General features: G+C 39.0%; 1 protein-coding gene and 1 long non-coding RNA gene across 2 annotated transcripts in view; one reads left to right on the plus strand and one right to left on the minus strand.

The window, feature by feature from the left end:
• CTTNBP2NL (CTTNBP2 N-terminal like) overlaps positions 1-23500 on the plus strand; it is a 47317-nt gene extending 23817 nt beyond the window's left edge. The window contains exons 4-6 of the mRNA XM_006182884.3: positions 14656-14886; positions 18177-18284; positions 19368-23500. Of these exons, the coding sequence (XP_006182946.1) occupies positions 14656-14886; positions 18177-18284; positions 19368-20849 (1821 nt within the window). The 3' untranslated portion in view covers positions 20850-23500. The remainder of the gene's footprint in view (positions 1-14655; positions 14887-18176; positions 18285-19367) is intronic.
• LOC116665930 lies at positions 14698-16665 on the minus strand. The gene is made up of 2 exons (XR_004322788.1): positions 16055-16665; positions 14698-15034 (listed from the first exon to the last, which is right to left on the minus strand). It is a non-coding gene; the product is annotated as an uncharacterized LOC116665930 (long non-coding RNA).
• Positions 23501-23814: the final 314 nt, after the last annotated feature.

Here is a 23814-nt window from a genome sequence, read left to right on the forward strand (position 1 = left end):
GCCTGAAAAACCTAAGTTACCAAGCTATCCAGTAAAAGGATCACTGAGTTAGAAGGAGAAAAAGAAGACTGTGATAAAGATACCTGTTTATCATACCAGAGTCTAAAGAAGTGTTTTTCAAACATTTTTGAAATACATTTTACCATTTTGCCACAATCCAGGACACACATACACACCTACATACATATATTAAGCCAAACAAAAATTTCACTAAAATGTGCACTAACTTTAACTTCTACTGCACTATAATATTTACACTATACCATATTATACTACACTGTTTTCTTCTGTACTTTATATTTCTTTAAATGTTGATTGTGATCCCCACTAATCTAATTTCATGATCCACATCTAGAAATTTATGCTACAGATGTGCTTAGACCTCTGTAATAAAGTATATGAGTAAGGATATTTTTTGCAGCATTGTTCATAGTAGCAAAATTCTGGAAACAACTTATGTATTTATCAGTAGGGTTCTGGTCAAGTAAATTATGGCATATTGTACAGTAGAATACTATGCAACCTTTAAATATAGTAAGTGAAAAAATAAGGCACAGAACAGTGGGCATAGTAAAAGAAAAAAGAAAAAGTATTAAGTTTCAACTGGTGAAGCCAGAAATGTATTTCACAAACCCTCTTCCTTCCCCGTGGCTTGGTTCCCTTGAGAATGATAGGTGTTCCCAAAATGGTCTACCCTGGGAAAGGAATGAAATTAGTGAAAGGAAAATACCGGGTTTGGTGGTGGGGTACTCGGGCAGAAAAGAGCCAAGGAAGCAGGAAAGACTGGTCATGTGTGTAGGATGTTTACAAACTGGGTATCTATGAAAAAGAAGACTACATTCATAAGTGGTTAAGTATCTTTGTTGCATTCAGAAAAACACTGAGCCTCATATATGACAGCTAACTCTGATATCAGCTATTTGCTTTCTCTAAGATAATGGTTTCTCCAGCTTTTTATCACTTGTCACCATTTACATTACAGCTTGTGGAATTTAGGGGTTCAGGAGTAAAGGGGCCAGAAGAAAAAGCACAGTTCTCATTTAACTGACGTCTTCCCCTGGGCTGTTTTCCTTATGTCTTTGAGGAAAGAAAGAGCGAATTCAGCTTGTAGGATGCTGCTTACTTAGAGAACACACAGTTCTCTAACAGTTGGGGACAGCATCAGAAAAGATTACAGCAGTAGGGAACTTCATTGCGTTTTTCAGCCTGAAACTAAAACAAATAGAAAAGGGAAACAGCTTATTCCTGTTATTTTGACTTCCTCTTATTGTCTTCCTTGCATGTGTTCCCCTTGTGATTTGGGATTAATCAGAGGTTATTTCTAGTTCCCCCCATAAAGAGAAGAGAAAGGAAGACAAAGAGGCTGCTTCTAAAATTGAAGCCTGGGTCCCTCATTTGGTATTTCAGTTCAGCCAGTTGTAGGAATAATTTGAAAGATAGGAGTAAACCATGTTGTGTGTTTACTGAAAATCTTTATGGAAGAGGAGCACTTATAGAATGAAGATGAGAATTTTATTATATAGGAAATTATTCCCTTAGAAAAGCACAACGATGTACCTTTCCCACCAAACTATTCTTATATATGCCCAAGGATGCTCGTTGCAGTATTGTTTAATACAGTATTTGGAAACTATAGACGGCCTAAAATGTCCATCAGTAAAGTATAAATGTGTAACTGGTGCACCCTTATTATGGAATGTCATGTAACTGCTTTTTTTTAATGAGGGAAAAAAGCTGTGTACTCAACTAACTTAGAAAGCTAAGGCACAATAAGTGAAAACAAGTTGCAGAACAGTTTTACAGAAAATTTTATCTGGGTAATTACATACACACACACCCACGCCCCTACATACACATGCATATGCTTGGAAAAGGCCTGAGAGGACGTCCATCGTACTAAAAACTTTCAGAAAGGCAAAAGAGATTGGGTTGCATTTAGGAAGGACTTCAGCTTTATCTATGCAGTTAAAATCTTTACAAGAAAATACTCATTTTCTAATGGTAAAATTAAAATAAAAACCATATTTGTAGGGAATATAGGATGAGCACTGGGATGGCAAGGAATTATGAGCAACATTTACTTTTTAACCGCCTTTACTTCTAGGTGGTTTATAGATCTCACGGAAATCTGTATTAATTCGGAAGTAAAGTTAAAGGAATAGAGACAAGCAGGCCTGCCTCGGGAAAGCATGAGCCTGTTACCTCTGTATCTCTGACTTCCTCCCAAAAAAGCAGAGTAAATTTCTGACCAGTTTTCACGTTCTGCCTTTGTGCAGGATACCTAAAAGTTACTCTTCCAGAGCAGACTCTTTCACAGGTCATGGACTCAGATTAAATAAAGCTGACAACAGATGTGTGAGAGGCCACATGATTAAAATTTCAATTTTATTATCATAGCAAGAGACCTACAACCCTTCAAAGTGTGTTCTTCCTGCCTTCAGTTTCATAGATGTAATTCATAATCTTTCATTGTTTAACAACAAAAAGTTTTTCGGCCTCAGAAAGCCAACTCGACCCAGCGAGTTCAATGATAAGCATAAGTTCAAAGAATTTGTTAATTCTATTCCTAACATGCTGTCTGTTCAACAGAAGACTGAATTCATTGGTAGAAGTGAGTATGAGATTATATTGTTACTAAATTCAGAAATCTCTTGTTGATTGGAAACTTTATACATAGAACCCCTCACATAAGCATACCCAATGAATTTTTATAGAATTGAGACATATTTAATCTGATTTCTCTTTGCACTGCATTAGTGATAATATGAAAATTTGTCTGTGCTAAGCATCCTAGGTTATACATTTTCATCTCTCTTTTCTTTATAGCTAGTATTTCTCTTATTCTTTAAATGTAAGCTTCATGAGGGGCAGGTACTTTATCTTGCCGCACTGCATCCCAGGTATCTAGAACCTAGTAAGTTCTTCAGAAATATTTGTCATCTGAGAGGATAAGTTAAGACCCTAAATAAGTTTAACTTGAATGTATTCAAGTCTCAAAAAATAGGTTGCCATTTACTAACTCATATTTTTGAGAAGAGAGGCTTACTATAGTAATATAGTTTGCCAACTAAAAATTGTCACTCATCATCTGGTTCTACAAGAATGAAGTCATTAGCCATTGTAGTTGCTGGCCTTCACCACCCCCTGGAAGTTCAGGGCGGAGATCAGGAATGGGGCGGAGATCTGTGCTCTGGGGAAAACTGGCAGAACAGGCCTTCAGATAGGTATTTGCAGATTTTATAAGCCCAACTTCTTGCATCTTCTCATATCTAGAAAAGTGCTAAAATTATTCATAAAAACATCTACTTCTTGTGACTGCCCAAATGTATGCTTGATTGTATGAACCCAGCTTCACCCTGATACCCCCTGCCATTACCTCTTTGGAGCAATTCCTCAGAGCTATCTGAGAGGCTGTCACCCAGGCTGTAGTCTTCATTTTGCCCCCAATAAAACTAGTTTCATAATTTTACTATTGCTGATAATCCCCACTCAGTGACATTATTTACATCTCACCCTGTACTAAGACAGAGCAATTTGTTCCTCAGACAGGAAATTACTGCTTTGTGTTTGTTTCCATGTTTGTAGTAAATGATAAGTAATTGGGATGTGTACCTTTGTTCACTGTGTATCTGTATTTAACCAAAAAAAAAGAAAGAAAAATCAACTGACATTTTACCTTGGTGTCCTTTCCTATCAAATTGGGATGTGGTCTGTGCATTCCCTGAGTGGATAGTAATGGTACTTCTGTGAGTATCAGAGAAAATAGTACAGTATTTTTTAAGAGTACAGAATTGCTTGTCTTTCTTCATCTTAGATATATACAAAAATACCATTTCCCAGACTTTTTAGCTAAGGACCCTGTGGGCATCTGTCTAAATTTCACATGTCTGTCTCTATCTTTCAGAATGTATTTGTTTATCCCCTATTTCTCCAGTGTTGTTTTGTTCTTGTTTTTGGCTTTCACAAAATCTTCATTATCCTCCCTTTCTTTGCTTTCTGAATCGATAGCTCTGAGTTCTTTTCTCTTTAAAATCTTCCTTTCAGTCTCTTGTCCTTCCTTTCTTGACAGAATGTTTTATCAGTAGGACAAATGACTGTCCTCTCCACATCAGACCTAGACATTATCAAAGGAAGAGAGTGCTAAAACAAAATCTTAGAGGCTTAGAATAGAGCCAGTTTTCCTGGTCCTTATGGGACTAAAATGGGAAAAGGGTCTAGGTTATCCCATTCTTGTCCCTGGTGACATTTAAAATTTCCTAATGGTATCAGCACTCTTTAAGATAAAAAGGAAGGGTTCATGTATCTCCAAACAAAGATTGCCTGTTCTTCTGATCCAGGCATATTCTAATCCCCTTCAGTAGACTGTTACCAAAAAGATAAAGGCAGTCTTGGGTTGGGATTACTTGGAATTAATAGTAGCCATGGTCAGCTTCAGCATGCTCGATTTCCCCATGTTCCATGCCTTACTGCGTTACTAGGTTGACGTTTTAAATTATCATTGAACACCCCACGATGCACTTGCAGCCCACCTTTTTACTCTTCAGTCTTAGCTTCTTTACCCCTCCTCCCATTTCTTTTCTCTAAATAAAAACAATCGTTCCCTAATTTGAGTCCCAAGGCACCTATATGACTGCTGGTTGAAACTGAAGAGCTAGTTACCTCCCTCCACACAAGGCTGCAGGGACAACAGAACTGCCGTCTTTCCACCCTCTGACTTGTGACGTGGAGCTTGTCACGATGTGTGATTGGCACTGTCCTTGCTTCTGTTTGCCTGCCCTGACGTCTTGTTCTCACTGCGGTATGGTTCTCAAACCATACTGGCCCCTTTTTTTCATTCTACCCTGTCTCTACATTCCCCCAACCCTCCTCTGCCCCCACAAGCTTCTTATTCCTGTCTACTTGATAAACTTTCCGTTGTAAACACTTTTACTTCTCAGCCAAGTAAGGACCGTTTTCCCAGGACCTTTCATTTCAGCAGCTTGTTTCTTGCCATATTTCCTTGTAGTATCAGTCTGTGTTTATAATTTAAGAATCTTCTTTCAAACAAATTTTTATAGTTAAGAGCCATTCCACAATTACACAGCTTCAGATCTTCTCTCCACAGAATCCCCTAACTAAAGGAAGAAGATACCCTTTCACATCTTACTGTATCACTACAAAACATTTTAATACGATAACACTGAAGTTAGCTTCTACACTGTCTGTTAATACATAGTGAGTAAAAGAGCCTGAGCCCATCTCTAATAAAGAGGTCTTCCAAGTTTCTAGTTACTTAAAGTAACACACAGTTATAATAGTCTGCAGTCTGGGTCTCCTTATGTAAAACTTCAGAGACAGCTTTTAGAATGTGTGCCCCCCTCAGCCTCATGGTGTTTCCTGTGATTCATTAAATTGCTGATAGTCCTATTTATCTGCCAGAACCCACCCACTTCCAGGGTTGGCCTTTTCCTTCCTATTCCTTATGAGTATAAGGTCTGAGTCTTAGAAAGTTCTGATCAAACAAATTGTACTTGGTGTTCCTTTAAACATCAATGGTATTGTTTAGAAAACATTTAAATAAGCAGAAGCAGCTTATTTATTTCTGCTCTGAGGACTTAAACTTGTCTGGCCAATTGTAAGCTCCTTGAGAGCAGGGGACTACATCTTACTTAGTCAAATCCGTGTCCCCGTATCCTCACCCACATCACTTAGTATATATACTACCCAGCAGACACTAAGTATTCAATGTAAACATTCTAAGCGTGTGCCTCTGTGAATCATCCACATATCCAGAAAATTTTCTCAGATTTCTCCAATGCTGTTTTTTAGTATATGTGCTGCCGAAGCAGGCACTCCAGTGCTGTTTCTGATTGTCTAACCTTGATAGCACAGACCTCTTTTTTTTTTGCTTTTGCATTTTGTATATTTGATGTCAGGCCAAACTTCTCATTTGTAGACTTTTATAACATCCATTAGTCTAACATAAAACAAAATACTGATTCCTTATCACTTTTAGAATTTACATATTTATTATAGCCTAAACTATTTAAAAGCATAGATTCAGGAGTCAGACTTCTTAGATTTTTCATTCTATTCTAGTGTTTTTCAGACTTTTTTGAGATGGACACATAGTGAAAAATAGATTTTACATTGTGACTCGGGAAACACCAACACACTTGCACATACACACACTTATATTCTTTTTTTTTTAATTGATGTGTAGTTGGTTTACAATGTTTTGTCAATTTCTGATTTACAGCATAATGTTTCAGTCATACATATACATACATATATTCCTTTTCCTATTCTTTTTCATTATAGGTCACTACAAGATACTGAATATAGCTCCCAGTGCTATACAGAAGAAATGTTGTTTACCTATTTTATATATAGTTGTTGGTATCTGCAAATCTCCAGCTCCCAATTTATCCTTTTGCAACCCCCTTTCCACCCTGGTAACCATAAATTTGTGTTCTAGGTCCATGAATCTGTTTCTGTTTTGTAAATAAGTTCATGTCATTTTTTTTAGATTACACATATGAGTCATACCATACTGTATTTTTCTTTTTCTTTCTGGCTTACTCCACTTAGAATGACGATCTCCAGGTCCATACATGTTACTGCAAATGGCATTATTTTATTCTTTTTTATGGCTGAGTATTGTTCCATTGTATAAATATACCATAACTTCTTTATCCAGTCTTCTGTTGATGGACATTTGCGTTGTTTCTGTGTTTTGGCTATTGTAAATAGTGCTGCTATGAACATTGGGGTACATGTATCTTTTCAAATTAGAGTTTCCTCTGGATATATACCCAGGAGTGGGGTTGCTGGATCATAGGGTAAGTCCATTTTTAGTTTTTTAAGAAATGTCCTGTATTGTTTTCCATAATGGCTGCACAAAACTACATTCCCACCAACAGTGTAGGAGGGTTCCTTTTCTCCGTACCCTCTCTAGCATTTATCATTTGTAGACTTTTTAATGATGGCCATTCTGACTGGACACACCTATATTCTTTGCCAAAAGAAGTTTCTCGAAGTAGTAGTACAACATTCAGTGCTCTGTGATGTTTTCCATTCTGTTCTATTTCACTTTTAAGCTACTGATCAAGACCTACTAAATTGAAATTTATTCCTGGGGAAGTCCAGGGGAATATCTGCTATGTTTATTACTCATTCAGCTAATGTATTCAGCACTTACTGTATACTATTTACCATTCTTTTCCACTCCTTAAATGGCTCTGTGACCTTAGGATAGTCACATGTTAATGTTCAGTTTCTCCTATAAAATGGAGACACAGTGGTATCTACCTCCAGAGGAATGCTGTTAGGATTAGATAAGATATATGAAACACTGAGCACACTGCTCCGCAGGTAATAAGCCCTCCATTGTGAGTGCCTCCCTCGTTTTTTCTGCTCTTGTCATTACTATTAAAATTACTTTAGTTTGAACTTCCCATGTTTCTGAAACACTAGAGTATATAAAGGACATATTACATATAACTTAATTTTCCCTTTAACTATCATTATATATAGTTATATTATTAAACTAGAGATATAATTTAGATAGTGAAATGCACAGACCTCAAGTCTTCAGCTCAATAAGTTTTGACAAATGTGCACTCCATTTGACCTACCCTCCTATCAAGACATCAATATTCTCATCACACCAAAAACTTATCTTATGCCCCTTCCTGGTCACTTGTCCCCTCTGTATCCAGAGGCAATTGCTGTTCTGATTTTTTTTCACCATAGATTAGGTTTTGCCCTTTAGAACAAAGTCACACAGAGTGTATTCTTTGTGTCTAGGTGTTTTTGTTGTTCAGGATAATGATTTTCAGGTTCATCAGTGTCACTGCATGTGTCAGTAATTTATTCCTTTTTATTGCTGAGTAGTAGTCCATTATGTAAATGCATCACATTTTCTTTATCTGTTCTCTTAGTGATTGATATTTGATTGTTTCCAGTTTGGGGCTATTATGAATAAAGCTGCCGTGGACAATTGTGTAGAAGTCTTTGTAGATGTACATTTTCATTTCTTTTAGAGAAATACTTAGAAGTGGATTTGCAGGTAGGCATTTTCTAACTTTATGAGAAATTTCCAGAAAAATTTCCAAAGTAATTCTATCATTTATACTCCCACCAGCAGTATGCAGGTGTTCTAGTTGCTCCATATCCTTTCTAACATTTGATATTGTCAGTCTTTAATTTTAGCCTTTCTTATTACTGTTTTAATTTACATCTCCTTGATCACTAACAAGATGAGCACTTTTTCATGTGCTCCTTGACCATTTGTATTTTATATTTAGGTCTGTGATCCATCCCTGTTTTTTCCTGCATGGTAGGAGGTAGGTGTTGACTCTCATTCAATTTTAAGAGATGTATGGTCCCCTGAGTAAAAGAGATTCAGATCTAACGCATCATTAAAAATTATACTTTCAAATCCTTACATTCAGAGCATTAGTTTGTTTAGGTCGTGTAAAATCCTTTACACATTTTCTTCCCCACCTGAAAAAGTTATTTATGTAGAGCCAGTCCAGAATGTATATGTAACTGGTTTCAACCACATGCATAGACTTAAATAATAAAACAGAACAAAGACAAAAAAACCTCAACACAATTCAGTTTCACTAGGAGTTTTCACAGGACTCTCTGGAATTTGAATGTTGAAGCAGCTACATTATGCCATTTACCCATATTCTTATTCTGTCAACGAGCAACCTACTAGCAAGAAGTACCACACTTGCAGCTGTTTGTACTAAACTTACCATTTTTAGTCTTCAAAAGAATTTAGTGCACTGTAGTCAAATAATAAATATGATCCTCTGAACTTATGTAAATAATTACTTTTATAAATATCTATGGTTGTGAACTGACTCCACAGGGAACCTTTGAAGCTCATTCTACTTCAAAGTCAGTTTGCTAAGTATATAAATTGGTATTACCTTAAGTGATTATACTAAGTAAATCATAGATTTTACTAACAGCAAAATAAAATATTGACCTCACTAAAATGATGAGAGTAAAATACTCTAAGACATCAGGAAAGAGACTGGAAAGTAAACATCTGTTATGTGTCTTGGGCTTAAGACAAAATACAGGATATAGGAAGAAGAAAGATGTGTGATAAATGCTTTTTCCTTCAAGTCACTTGCCATCTAGGCAGGATGAAAGAAAAGACAAAAAAGTGGGAAGTGTTTAATAATAATGCAAGAGATAAATACTAATTGACCACATTACATAAAATGTCACATAGCAATTCAGGATTGATTGCTAAATGAATAGAATGTTATTGTTTATCCAGGTTCCTGATATATTTTTAGTGATGTGTTACTTTGGAGTTATCTGGGATTGGTGAATTTGATTTTGCTTCCTAGCCTGATCCAACTTAGAGAATCTTAAATCTGTGGGGTTGGGTTTAAGTTATTGGGTCTAAAACAAAGGAAAATCTATATTCTAAACTTGATTATTAAAAAAATTAATTCATATTTATAGTAGTTCCTTTGTGCCAGGTACTTTAGGAAGCATTTTATATTACTCATTTAATTTTTTCAAACATACACAATTTTTATTTGTCAATTATATCTCAATAAAGGTGGAAAAAAATTCTCACAAAATTTTCATTGCAGAGAACTTCCTGACTAAAATAATTTTAGTGCTCACAATGTGTCTAACAGGGATTGTAAGTGTTATTACTGAGAATATGTTTTTCATTTATTTTGTGTAACAAACCTATAGGTAGATTGTTACCCTCATCCTACAGATGAGGAATCTGAGGCACAGAGAAGTTAATAAGCTTGTTGCTGAAGGTAACACAGAGAAAATAGTAGTGACAGGACACGATCCCAGTTCTGTTAGACTCTAGAGCCCAAAAGTATAAAAGAAAATAAACATAGGGAAAAGGCCAGACTTGAGAATTCAGCATTTATGGTTAAGTGAAAGAAGCGCTGGGTTTCCAATAATATATTAGAAATGTTTTTTAAGTCATGAAAAATTTCCCTCTTTGCTCCCATGATAAATTTTGTGCCATTTTCCAAAAATTAAAGTTTAATTCAAATGAGGCTAAATCCTCTTTTATCAATATTGTCAAACAGTAAAATCCAGTCATCTTTTTAGCAAGTGAAAAGGAACTTCCAGAACAAAGGGCATACTTGTGATGTTGTTACCATCTTTATCCAGAATGGTTGCTTTATTTCCAGTTGCTCAGGCAGCTATTTATAGTTCATGAGGGACTCCAGAGTGTAAATGATTTGAAGATTAATAGATTCAACTTGTGTGTGAAAAGCATTCCTTTTTAACATGCTTTTGGTAGCATTAATAAAAACCATTTTGGAATCATGTTCTTTTGTTTTTCTGATCCCTGGCCTAAAGATATTCAGATATTTTTAAAGGTATGATGTTTATATTGCATATTACTTTTATTAAGTATCACTTCAGAACTGAGAATAAGTGACAAAGGTACATATCATAATCTAGTTATGGTATCTGCTTGAGTCTTAAAAATAAAACCTGGTACTTAAATGTAAGCCCTTCGGGGAGGGTATAGCTCAAGTGGTAGAGTGCATACTTAGCATGCTTAAGGTCCTGGGTTCAATCCCCAGTACCTCCTCCAAAAATAAATAAATAAATAAACCTAATTCCCCCCACAAAAAAATAAAAAAGTAAAAAAAATATATAAACCCTGAATTAAATAGGCCATTATTCTTCACCTTTATATTTGAAACCACTTTTCATGTTGCTGATTATCATCCAAAGAATAAAGAGATTGATTTCCTATTTTAAGATTGGAATATATATAAATATAATTTATGCTATTATTTACACATTGTTATTGAACTATTATTTATGTATATGATATAATATGTATTTTATATATGTATTATTATTTACAATAAATAAATTATTATTATAGAGAGAAGATAACTGCTTCATACTTCTTTTTGTAGTTTCTCGTAGCAAAGCTGAAGTTTTTGGAGTGCAAGTGTGGCAGACTCCAGGATATTATGTGGTTTTATTTTAAGCTTTCAGTAGTAGTGTGTTTCATTCAGCCTGTAACAGTAAAAATAAGTGAGTAATAGATGACTAGTATGTTTTGTCTGCTGTAGTAATAGTCTGTCATTGAATCTGGCTAACCAGCCAATTATTTTACTGTTGTCTGAAATAAAGATCATTATGTTTTCTGACAATGTAGGAATTTCTGTTCAGTTAAAATATATGTTGTCATTGAAGTGAAAATAATGAAATTGCAAGAAATTGACTGATTTTAGCTGTATCACTGAACTCCTTCTCTAAAAAGTCAAATCCAAGTCATTTTAAAGTTCTTATAAAGTAGCTGAAATAGCATTAAAATATTAAAACTCAACCTTGACAGTTTTTAGTATAGATGATTAGCCTCTAAATTGTGACCTGAGATGTAAGTGGTAGTGGTAGCATGTCTGGTCATTCACCTTGGTGTCCAGACTCCAAGATGGTCCCCAATGATCCCCTCCTGATATTCACACCTTTATGTAGTCCCCTCCCACATTTACTGGGGTTGGTCTCTGTGATTGATAGAATACATCAGAAATGATGGAAAGTCACTTCTAAGGTTAGGTTATAAAAGACACTGGGACTTCCATCTTGGCGTGTCTGAGTCTGTCTCTCTCTCAAGTCACTTGCTCTGTGGGAAGCCAGCATATGCCAGGAACCAGGCCTAACCCAACAGCCAATCTTGGAAATGGATCCTCCAGCTCTAATTGTGCCTTCAGATGACTGCAGCCCTCACCTCAGCCCCTCCCAGATTCCTGACCCTCAGAAACTGAGATAAAAAATGTTTACTAAACATTTAAATTTGGGGGTAATTTGTTATGCAGGAATAGATAACCAACACACACCTCCACTAAAGCTCTTTCATTTGTCAAATCTTAACCTCTATTTTTGGTTATTGTTGTCATTATTTGTGCTGTTAAACCTGTAATACAATTCACCTGACTGAAGCCTTAAGTTGGTTGGAAAATGCTATATTCTGTCTCCCATCTTCCAATCCGGTGTTTGATAGAATAAATACAGAATTCACTTTTCCCATGTTTGGGTCCTATATTAGAATGTACTTAAAAGAATTGTTTTGTGACAAGGAGCCTTTTTTAGATTATTCCACAGATTCTTTTCATTTATGTGTGAAGCCACCAGTTTTGTATAACTTGTAATTACTGTGCAAGTGATTATGGAATTACTTCAAGAGAAAACAGACAGCTTAACAACTATTCTTGGCGTAGTCTGCGACCTCACCAAAGAAGCTCCTCATCTATTACTTGTAACTCTGTGATGCTTATTAATTATACAGGATAATAACAGTGTGGGCTTTATAAAGTCATATTTTTAAGGATTAGTTAACTACATATTCAAACTTAAGAGACAGCTTCTCAGCAGATCTGATGTCAAGATCATGAGGTATATTCCCAGCTCTGCTCTCCTACCCCACTTTCTCCATGGTGTTCTGAAAAGGAAAAGTTCATAAAAATACTCAGGTTTACTTTTTCCTTTTTGCCCTGCTAAACCAATTTCAGTACCAGTAATCACTCCTTTTCCTAGCTAATAATATAGAAAACGTAATCATGAATAAAAGATGTGGCAGAAAAGTGAAATTTCAAGCTTAAAGAGTTTTATTTTCCTCTTGCTTCCTTTGTCTAAGTGTTTTTCTACACATGGATTTGCCTAAGGACATGAATAGCTACAAATAGATACTTTGATTGGATCTCATGTTTTTATACCTGAATTTAGAGAAATAGATGTTCTTGGGTGAAAACATTGATGAGTCCTGTGTTGCTTGACATTGCTTTAAAGATGTAACTAAAAACTAGCTCTTTTGTTTACTCTTGCTATGATTTTTAAAAATAATTATAAAAATAGCCAGTTTTGGAATTGGTCTTATCTTTCTCCATCCTAAATGAATGAAATTATTTTGAATTTTTACTGAAAATTTCCTTTTTCATTTGGAGCTGAAAAAAAGAGGATTCTGTCTTTCACATTCCTCCCCCCTTTAATTCACATGCTCACATGTGCACACACGTGTGCACTTGTAATGAGGTTAGGAGGATGGTTATCAGTAACTTAAAGGAACAAATGGATTTCACTCTTCAGATTTCCAGTATTCAGATACTATCCATGACGAATACTCCCAATAATGTTATCACTTAAGACGGTCGCAGTGAAGCCAGAAGTAAAACCCAGGGTTTCTAACTGTGCTTTGAACATTTGCCAACTGGTACCAACACAAATGTGTAGCACAAAGCTAAGTGATTCCTGGGTCTTTGAGTTGGACAGTCTCTGAAGAAGGAGGCATCAGATTTTCAGCACTGAAACGTACTTCTGTATTAAAGAAACGCTATGTTTGCTTTATTCTCTTGAGGGTTTCTGTTGTTTTTTAAGCATGCTTGTTGAATTGTGTATTTTTCTCTTCAAATGGGTTACTATTTATGGGTGGTGGTAAAAAAAAAAGCACATGGGTCCTGATGAAATAATTTTTTTTTAAATTGAGAAATAAGTAGTTTTCATAACTAGGTTTCATTTAAAAGCTTAAGTTATATAGTACTTTGCTATGGTTTTTGAGAAATTTTCGTCAACTCTGTATTAACACTTCATTTTTTTAAATTGTGAAATGTCTCAGGAAACTTTTTAATGTCTGTGTAGTAAAGTAATTGTTAATGTCATTCTGTTCACCTGCATGGAATATATGATGCTCACATGAAGTAGTGCTTCAGACCCCTCCTAGCAGAGGTAAGAAGGAAGCCTAAGAACCTCCTTCCACTCCCCTCCTGACCCCTCGACCTGACTTGGCTCCCAAGCCCAAAGCCTGAGGCCAGCCTCCAAGCACCAGCCCACATTCCTTGCTCAGGTGCTCTCTCATCCCCAAAGCTCACCAAGGGACAGAAAGGAGGATAGAGGATAGCAGCTGAGCAGAAACTAGAAGAGGGGGTGGAATTTGGCAGCAGGTAGAGGGGATTTCATCTGCACCTCTAGTGGCGAGTGCCTGCGCCTTCTTAGACCCACCAACAACTGAGTGAAGTTCTGTAGGGACAAATGGCAAATAGTCCTCAATTATAATGTAAAAAATATTATTAGTGTCATTTACTTAATCTACAGCCACCCTGTTAGGTCTCTAAGTATATAAACTCACAAAAGTATTAAGCTTACCCTATTTTAGAAATGCAAATACCATGACACAGAAAGAGAAGGTGCGATATACCTGTTAGTGGTACAAGCATTCATAAGCTAAGGCAGTAAGCGTGGTGGTTAAGGACACAGACGTTAGAGCCAGGCTGCCTGGGTTTAAATTCCAGTCCTGACAGCTTGCTAGATTAGTAACTGGAAACAAGTTATTTGACCTCTCTGTAATAGTTTTCTCATCTGCAAAATGGAGATGATAGTACTGCCTTACAGAGTTGTAAATTTTAAATAAGGCAATATGAATCTGAACACTTGGAACAATGCCTAACACATGATTAACCCTATATAAGTATGTGTTCTCCTTAATATGCTAGACCCCCTTTCTGATGTTTCTGTATTTAGATGGCCTGATCTGATTTGTAGTAAGCGGGCTACTTCATCCTGCCACCACCACTTTTAATGTCTAACTGTGAGCAAATCTCCTCCTCAGCAATATTTAAAGGAAAATGTTTATTTTTCCTTCTTTCCCAGGCGCAACACAGAGACACTTTCATTGAAGAACGCTATGGAAAATACAACATCAGTGACCCTTTAATGGCGCTCCAGAGAGACTTTGAAACACTGAAGGAGAAGAACGATGGTGAAAAGCAGCCGGTCTGCACAAACCCACTCTCGATTCTGAAGGTGGTGATGAAGCAGTGCAAGAACATGCAGGAGCGCATGCTGTCCCAGCTGGCCGCCGCTGAGAGCCGGCACCGGAAGGTGGGTTCACCTGTTGACTCGCCTGCATCACCTCCTGCGAAGATTGTATAAGTAATGCCTGGTACTTTCTTGTCTGCGTCCAGTTCTCACAGTCATTCAACTGGGAGGTCTCACAGGTGTGAGAAAGCCCCTTAGCTTACCTAGGAGCCTGGAGATGGGAAACACAGGTTATTCCAGATGTTCAGTGTAGGGCATGTGCCAGTCACATTATTTAAGACTGGCATTCCTTCTGATATGACCCTCCAAAACACTTGGTGTGTTTTTTCAACTCTTGATCATCCAAACTTTGGCAACAGACTTGGGTTTGACTCAGCCTTGTAGCTGAACAGAGCGTTCTCTATTTGCTTACTTAAGTGATAAATAAAAGATTAACAGGTATTTGGGGAATGCTGTATCAGAGAGAGAGGGAGGAAGGGAATTTACCTGGCTATAAACATACAGGCCAGTAGATTGTTTTCATTTATTTCGGTTTTGAGATTCATTGTGTTTTACTTCTCATGAAACCATTAGGAAGGTGTGTGTGTGTGTGTGTGTGTGTGTGTGTGTTCACGTACATGTACACATGTCTGGTTCCAGGTCTTAAGATTAGGCAAACCTGTGCTTTCCTCTGCCTCATCTCAATGGAATTCTTCTGGTGCTTGTGATTTCATTCCCCGACTTGTCATGCATGGCTCAGATTTGGCCTGAAGGTGATGCTTGGCTAGAATCTGCATTTTTTGAAACTATTGGTTCAGATTTATGTCAACAAGGAGGGACATCAGTGCATTTAGTAGGAACCATTTTATTCTGAAAAATTGGGTTAGCAGCTGCAGTTTGATGGACCTTAGTTTACTTCTATGGTTACCTGCTTTAGAAAAGCAACTGCTTAAAATGCATCTGATGAAGTGCTTAAGCTTGGGTCATGCCCCTGATTTTTCGTTCCCTTCACAGAGTCCAAACGAAAGGCCAGAGGGGAAGTTCTTAACCATGGATGGGTCTCAGATGTTCTATGATCCCCCAGAAAATGTACAGAATGCCAAAAGTTTATGTATTTTGTAGAAAATGAATTTTTTCCCATATCTTTACTTGAATTCTCACAGTTCTCCAAGACTCCTCCAGACTAGACTGAAGTAATCTGAACACGTTTATGCCCCAATTTAAAAGGTGTCAGTGGGTTTAAGTTAGTTACCTAAACTGGGGGGCTTTTACAAAATATTCTGGGAAGATCTTCACAGCATCCTTGTTTGACAGGCAGGCCTGTATTCTCCGTCCTACATGACGTAATTGAGCTGTGCTGAAGGGCGGGGCTGGCTGTCATGCCCATTGAAGGTTTAGTGTTGGGATGATTAGTGGCCCTAGGTGATTGGGGACAGGAAGAGTTAAGAAACTCAGAATTCCTTAATACTATATTTCCATATAAGATTGTGAGTGTTAAATATATTAAGCCAACTGCCTATCTATTCTTAGGTGTTATATCAAAGTAGATCACTGACTTTGTGAGAAATCAGATAGTACCTAGGGATTTATAATTAGGGTGTGTGCAGTCCCAGTTTGCCTGAGAGGATTCCAGCGTATGCCGACTGCCTTGGCATACTTCCTGACAACCCCCTTTGGCTCTCAGAAGTGTTAGTGGTTTGAACGCTCTGCTTATTATGAAAGTAGGGTTCCCTAATCCACCTCCTCCCATTCCCTCTCCTCCTCAATATTAGGAGACAACCACTTTCTTCTTTTAACTGTTTATTTTGGTAGCTAACTTCCATATTTCTAACTAACATACTGCTCTCTCGCTTTATCAATTTTAAACACTTATATTACTTCCTTTTATTATAGATGTGGGTTTCGTTATCTTCCTCCCCAACTCCCTTTCCTCTCCACACCTCCCATCTTTCCAAAACAAACACAATCCCTTTTCCTCATTGTCATTCTCTGTCATATCTGTTATTCCCAGATCTGGCGGCTGTCCCATTCTGTTTCTTCCGGGGACAAACATCTGGCATATTCCTGGGCAGTAGATGCCTGGCTGGGCATTCTGTGCATAGGAATCAAGTTGAGGGGGCAAAGACCTCTTCTGAAAATACAGACTTGGATCCAGTCCCCTTGTTTTCTGTCCTACATGTCACCTCGCCTCTGCAGTGCCTGCCACCTGCAGGTTCCCTAGCTCTTTGGGGCCCTGCAGGGCAGAGGAGCTTCCTCCCCCTCGTTACTGAAGTAGTTATCATTCCTCCAGCCTCTTTCTGTCTTCCAAAATATTACTAAAATTTGTCTGCCGAAGTCTCTCTTTTTGACTTTGTGGGTTTTTGGGGTTTTTTTTTTCATTCCACTTAAATAATTTTGAAGGGCTCTCGAAGAGGAGATTCTGCCACCTTTAGCCAAAAGCTTTTCTTTCTATTAAATAGAAAAAATTAATCTTTTTATTAACCAGAAGAAAGTACACCAAAATGTTTTTCTTTTTTGTATTGAAAGAGGAGTTTCATGTTCCAGAAAGTTTCCTCTGTCCATTCATAACAATCATTACTGAGGAGAAAAGATGAGAAATGACCATTGGGACCACTGCTGTGGCCTGGGGGTCTGGGCCAGGGCACCTCTGGAGCATGCGCAGAAGCTATGGAAAACTCCATAGCCCTTTGGAATATTATGCAGTTGCAGGCAGGATTATGTGGGAAAATGTCTCTTTAAATTTATATTCTTAAAATTGGCCTTAGTTTCTTGGCACCAGGATAAGTAGAGTGGGGTGGGCAGGTTGACTAAGAGGCCTTGTAAAAAACTCTGCATTAGGATCTCCATAACTGAGACTTTTCACTTGCAGGAAGACGTTCAGAGAGTCTTTTCACTTCCCATCTAAGTGTATACCAAACGCATATGTTAATCAAGCAAGGCACAGTTAGGATGTCACCTATTTGAAATGTTTTATTTCGGCTTCACTCCCTGGTACCTCCAGTGATTTGAGCATCAGGGGAGAACCTCAGTTTTCAGTGTCCCCGTGTCCTGCCTTGCTTCATCACCTACATCCGTCCCACCAAACTTCTGTTAATTCTCTGAAACCTCAGCCCCTGCAGTTCGTTAGTCACTGTCTTCGGTTTACAAGCCACTCTGTGTATACCTCAAGTAAAGTATGCATCGAATTGTTTCCTAGCGTAAAGCTTGCATGTGTTTCACCCTGCTAAACAGTGTGCTCCTTGACGGCCCTGACTAGGATTTGCTTATTTATCTATGGAATGATCTCGGGTGCTTAGACATGCACTTCGTGCTTAATTGTATTCTAGTGTGACTCCTTGATATTTGGAAATGATTTTTTTTTTAATTCCTTAAAGGTGATCCTAGACCTGGAGGAGGAAAGACAGAGGCATGCACAGGACACAGCCGAAGGAGATGATGTCACTTACATGCTAGAGAAGGAGAGGGAGCGGCTGACTCAACAGGTAATTAAGGTGGGGGGGTTCAAGCAGCATTTACCTAGAACAGCGTTTCTCAAAGATTATTCTGCAGAGTGTATATTGGTGTTGCTCAAAAAAGGGGCTTTGTGGTTAAATAATTACTAGATTAGACAAAGTTAAACAGGTTTCTAACTTCAATTTGTTAGACCCTTTAGTGTGCAGAAGCATGCCATGAGTCTTTAAGAACAAGATAGGATATTCTGAGTTTAGCAAATCAGTGTTTTCATTAAATCTTTTTTTGACATAGATCATTCACTATGGGACTATTTCATAGAACATACTTTAGGGAACACTAACTTCAAGCTCCCAAACTTTTTTGACTTAGGACTCCCAGTAAGAAATACATTTTACATCACAACCTGGTACATACACACACATATACACATGCCTGAGACAAAAATCTCAGGAAATCATACATAACCCTTAGTACTTACAATGCACCCTGATGTTTCCTCTTCTATTTCATTTTTTTAAGTTCTGATCATGGCTCACTAAATTGGTTTCACCATCCATTAATGGGCCTTAGAGTTTGAAAAACACTGAGTAAAAGGGTTCCTTCAACCCTTCCTTTCTCTTTCACTGTCTGCCTTAAATAGGGTTGGGATAATAATTAAAATAGATGGCATTTGTATAAGAAGAATGATTCAAATGCAACTACTTATGTTTGTTTGTTTTTAAGACCGGAAAGAATTATTAATGAAGCTTCAAAGATTTCATTTTCAGCAGCAGTCTCACAAAATCTGGTTTATATGGCTTTCTGCTTTCTGTTTTGATCGGTCCTAATCCTCTGAACTTGCCACAGACCTGTAACACAATGATAATTCAGATTCTCACAAATAACCCTGAGACGATATAAGGACCAGAACTGCCTCCTGAATGATCAAAGAAAGGTTTGATCATAGCGTGCACCTTTTTATGTCAGGTGTTCTAATACTTAAGAGCTATTTGATGTGAGCACAGGGCATATGTGGTGATCCTGTGTGCCGGGACACTACTTGGAAACAGCTTTTCAGTACATCTCTTTGTTTTCTTACTCTGATCAAGATATGTGCTGGCATTGTTTTCTAGTTGGAATTTGAAAAGTCCCAGGTGAAGAAGTTTGAGAAAGAGCAGAAGAAGCTCTCCAGCCAGCTGGAGGAGGAGCGCTCCCGCCACAAGCAGCTGTCGTCCATGCTGGTGCGCGAGTGCAAGAAGGCCACCAGCAAGGCAGCCGAGGAGGGCCAGAAGGCGGGCGAGCTGAGCCTGCGGCTGGAGAAGGAGAGGAGCCGGGCGAGCAGGCTGGAGGAAGAGCTGGCCGCCGAGAGGAAGCGAGGCTTGCAGACCGAGGCCCAGGTGGAAAAGCAGTTGTCCGAGTTCGACATTGAAAGAGAACAGCTGAGAGCAAAACTGACCCGAGAGGAGAAGCGGACCAGGAGCCTGAAGGAAGAGACGGAGAGTTTGAAGAGGATAGTGAAGGACCTGGAGGCTTCTCACCAGCAGAGTAGCCCCCGTGAGCAACTGAAGAAACCGGTGACCGTGTCTAAAGGCACAGCAACTGAACCTCCCGTGCTGGTGTCTGTATTTTGCCAAACAGAGAGTTTTCAGGCAGAAAGAACCCACGGGAGCAGCATCGCCAAGGTGGCCACCACTGGGCTGCCTGGTCCCACCACTCCTACTTACTCTTATGCAAAAACCAATGGCCATTTTGACCCAGAGCTGCAGACCACCAAGGAGTTGATGACAGGCAGCAGTGGGGAAAACCAAGTGCCTCCACGAGAGAAGTCAGCGGGATTGGCCCAAGAGAAGGCAGTAGAGAACGGCGGGTGTCCTGTGGGAACAGAGGTTCCAGGCCCCACGCCCGGTCACCTGCCTTCCAGTGGGAGCTCACCGTCTCCCAGCAGCACAGCCTCTTCCTCACTCACGTCCTCTCCTTGCTCCTCTCCAGTACTAACTAAGCGCTTATTGGGGTCCTCAGCTAGCAGCCCTGGCTACCAGTCATCCTACCAAGTAGGGATCAACCAGCGTTTCCATGCCGCTCGGCACAAATTTCAGTCCCAAGCAGATCAGGACCAGCAAGCTAGTGGTCTCCAGAGCCCTCCTTCCAGGGATCTGTCCCCCACCCTCATGGACAACTCGGCCGCCAAGCAGCTAGCCCGAAACACAGTCACTCAGGTGCTCTCCAGATTCACTAACCAACAAGGGCCAATCAAGCCTGTCTCTCCTAACAGCTCCCCCTTTGGCACAGACTATCGAAATCTGGCCAACACTGCCAACCCAAGAGGTGACACCAGCCATTCACCTACTCCAGGGAAAGTGTCCAGTCCTCTGAGCCCCCTGTCTCCGGGGATCAAGTCCCCTACTATCCCCAGAGCTGAGAGAGGAAACCCTCCACCCATCCCACCCAAAAAACCCGGCCTCACTCCTTCTCCATCTGCTACCGCTCCACTGACCAAAACTCATTCCCAGCCCTCCTCTTTGACCACCACAGAAGACCTTGCCAGCAACTGCTCTTCTAATGCTGTTGTAGCCAACGGCAAGGACGTTGAGCTACTTCTGCCTACCAGCAGCTAGTCTTGAGGAGGGAGTCTCCACATATGACATTCCATCAGATTTCATCCAGGAGCTCCGAATCAAACCGTTGAGTCAAATCGTGTTATTTATTTTGATAGTGACTGAAACCATCTGAGTAATACATTTAGTGTATTTCACCTTTTTCTATTTTTTTAAGTAGAAACTGAGTAGTTTGGGTTTTTATGACTCACATCTTTGTACTAAAGCTAGAAGGGCACCTCAAAGATGTCTAAGCTCCAGACACCATCATGTTATGATGGAGAAAGCTAATTGAGTACCAGGTGGTGATTTGCTGTCTATTTGGGGACGAGAATCACCCAACATTCATTTTAAATTATGCGGAAGTGGTTCATGGAGATTTTTATTCCAGATGAACATGTTTTAAAAGTGCCTGAAATTAGACTGCCATATGAATGTGATTCTGCAGCAGAAACACAAAATGGATCATTTAATTGCAAAAAATGAGATCCTCTGTGAATTCTGAATGTTACAAACCAACACTGCTTTTAATCCTCTCTGACTGTTTTTAATACAAGCTTTGTGTTCAGAAACAAGGCTGCATAAGCAGAATGGGAATCCTGAAGGTGGGTGTGAACTCGCCACAGAGCTGAGCTCTACGGAGCCCTTGAGAAACCCTCCCGGACGTGAAGCAGTTGGGGTGCTGATTTTCTTGCACTTTTGAAAACTTACATCGCTCCCAGTTTCCTGCATAGACTGAAATCACATCTCCTTCTTCAGGCATCTACTGTTGTGTAAGGAACTTCTGATTCCGACTGCTGTTACTTGAATAGGAAATGGTTATTCATTCTGTGTAAAAGGTTTGCAACAGAATGAGATCTTTAGTCTGTAATCAAAAAGCAATAACTTAAAATTCACTGTCTTTGTAATATTATGAGTCAGAATTATACAGGTTTTAAGCTAATCGTTACTCTTCTCCAAGTTACCAGCACTTGGTGTCTGTATCTGTGGAACCAAATTAACTTTTGCCTAAATGGAAGTATACATATATCTGTATAGATACACACCCCATTACGTGTTTAACATACACACACTTAAACACATGAATATTAGTGTGATTATATCTTTGGAGTTTGCAATACAGCATAAAAGAAGAGCAGAAATGCGTGTTAAGATTACCTACCAAAGCAACCAGCTGTAGTTGAGACCCAGTCAGTCAAAAGGAGGAGTCTTGTCCATGGGGAGGGGGAAATTCAAAATGAAATCAGGTCTTCAGCATCATAAAAAGACATGGCCAAACTAATGCAGTGTCACAAAGCTGGTCATAGAAATGAGTGACACAGTTCACTCACTGCAGTGACGTGTGACAGCTGGGAGGAGTAGGGGTTGTCCCAGACCTAGGCGCCCAAGCCCTGTTGAAAAGGCCACCCCTGCTGGGCCTCAGCTGCTTGTCGCCATGCCAGAATGCTCAACCGGGGTTTCCAGCTCCTCACATTTCCTCAAAATCTAAATTTTCACAAGAAACATTCTCATTTTTAGATACCAAGAACTGATTTTTAAAACTCTTCAATACCTCTGGTTGAACAAACACTTCTGCAGCTGGATTTAGCTCACAGGCTGCCAACTTGCAACCTCTTTCATTCTAGAACCTTCCGTCATTTCCATCACAGCAAGTTTGTGAGGACAAATGCCCCCAGACTTCCCAAATTGTTGGCTAGCACAGCCGACAAACCACATAGAATAATGGCTATCCTCCTCCTCCAAGCAGGACTGCCTGCAGCCCAGCTCAGACGTGGTGGTTATATGACTTTGTGTCCACAAGGATGGAGAGGCCTTGGTCCTCACATACATTCTAGCCAACATCTATCCAGCAGCCCCCGACCTCCTGCTATAGTTTAAACCTGTTTCCTGTTAATCCAATATGAGTTGCTGGGGGAAGGGCAGGTGATGGAAATCAAGGAGTGAGTCACTATGGAGTACATTGGTATCTCCACAGCTTATGGTTTGGCTAAAGCCAACACATCAAAAAAATTAAAATGCTATTAATGCCCCAGCATGCCTACTAAATGATGGAGGGGTTATCTTAAACTGTCCAAAGCAATCATGCATTTATTCCTGTCCGTAGTCAGATGAACTGTGCTGATGATAAAATAGCTGAACTTTCTAAACAGGAAAGGGGGCGATAATCCCAGAGTGTTATTACCTCTCTTGCTTTAAATGGTAATCTTAACAAGTTGCATTGTGCTCTTTTTTTGTTGTTTTGGCATAGATATATAGAGAGAGAGATACTAAAAGGAAGTTTATTTCTTAGGAAGTGCACTGAATAATGTATTTCTTTTACAGTGTAATATGGGGGTGGGGAAATGCAAAAGAAATGTGTATTTTTGCTAGTTGCCTATCTTCTGAGATGAATAAGCACAATACTGTAATGGATCCAATAACCCAGTTAGGTATTATAGATTAGTATTTAAGTTTGCTGTAGATTGTGTGTGTGCTAAGTAAAAGTTCCATGATTCACAGTTTTGGTCTTAACCCATGTTGCGAAAGCTACGTTATTTGGTCAACAGATTATGATGACGTGTAACACATAACACAAGCATTAACTAGTCATTAACACTTGTAAAGTCAGATGTACCGTGCAGAAGTCTTCATCCATTTTTATCACAGACTACATTAAAACAAGTTAAATCATACTGTCTGGGGAAAAAATAGTCTTGTTTGTACGCAGTGAAGAACGTTGCACAATAGGGCCTGTTTTGTTGGGGGAGGGGCAGATTGGTGTGCAAGAGCACTGGTTTTAAAAGACCGAACGAAGTCAGTGACCCTTCCAGGTTAGACCCCCAAAAGGAGGTGGTTTTCTTTAGAATCTTAGAGCTGAAAGAAGCCTTCACAATAGTCTGTAATTCTGTAATTTCTTCCAGTCTGTAATTTTTGAACCATTTGGGAGTTCTGGACCTTTTGAGAATCTAAGAACAGCTAGACTCTATCCCCAAAAATATGTACTTAA

Source organism: Camelus ferus, chromosome 9 (genome assembly GCF_009834535.1).
Source record: "Camelus ferus isolate YT-003-E chromosome 9, BCGSAC_Cfer_1.0, whole genome shotgun sequence".
Taxonomy (NCBI): domain Eukaryota; kingdom Metazoa; phylum Chordata; class Mammalia; order Artiodactyla; family Camelidae; genus Camelus; species Camelus ferus.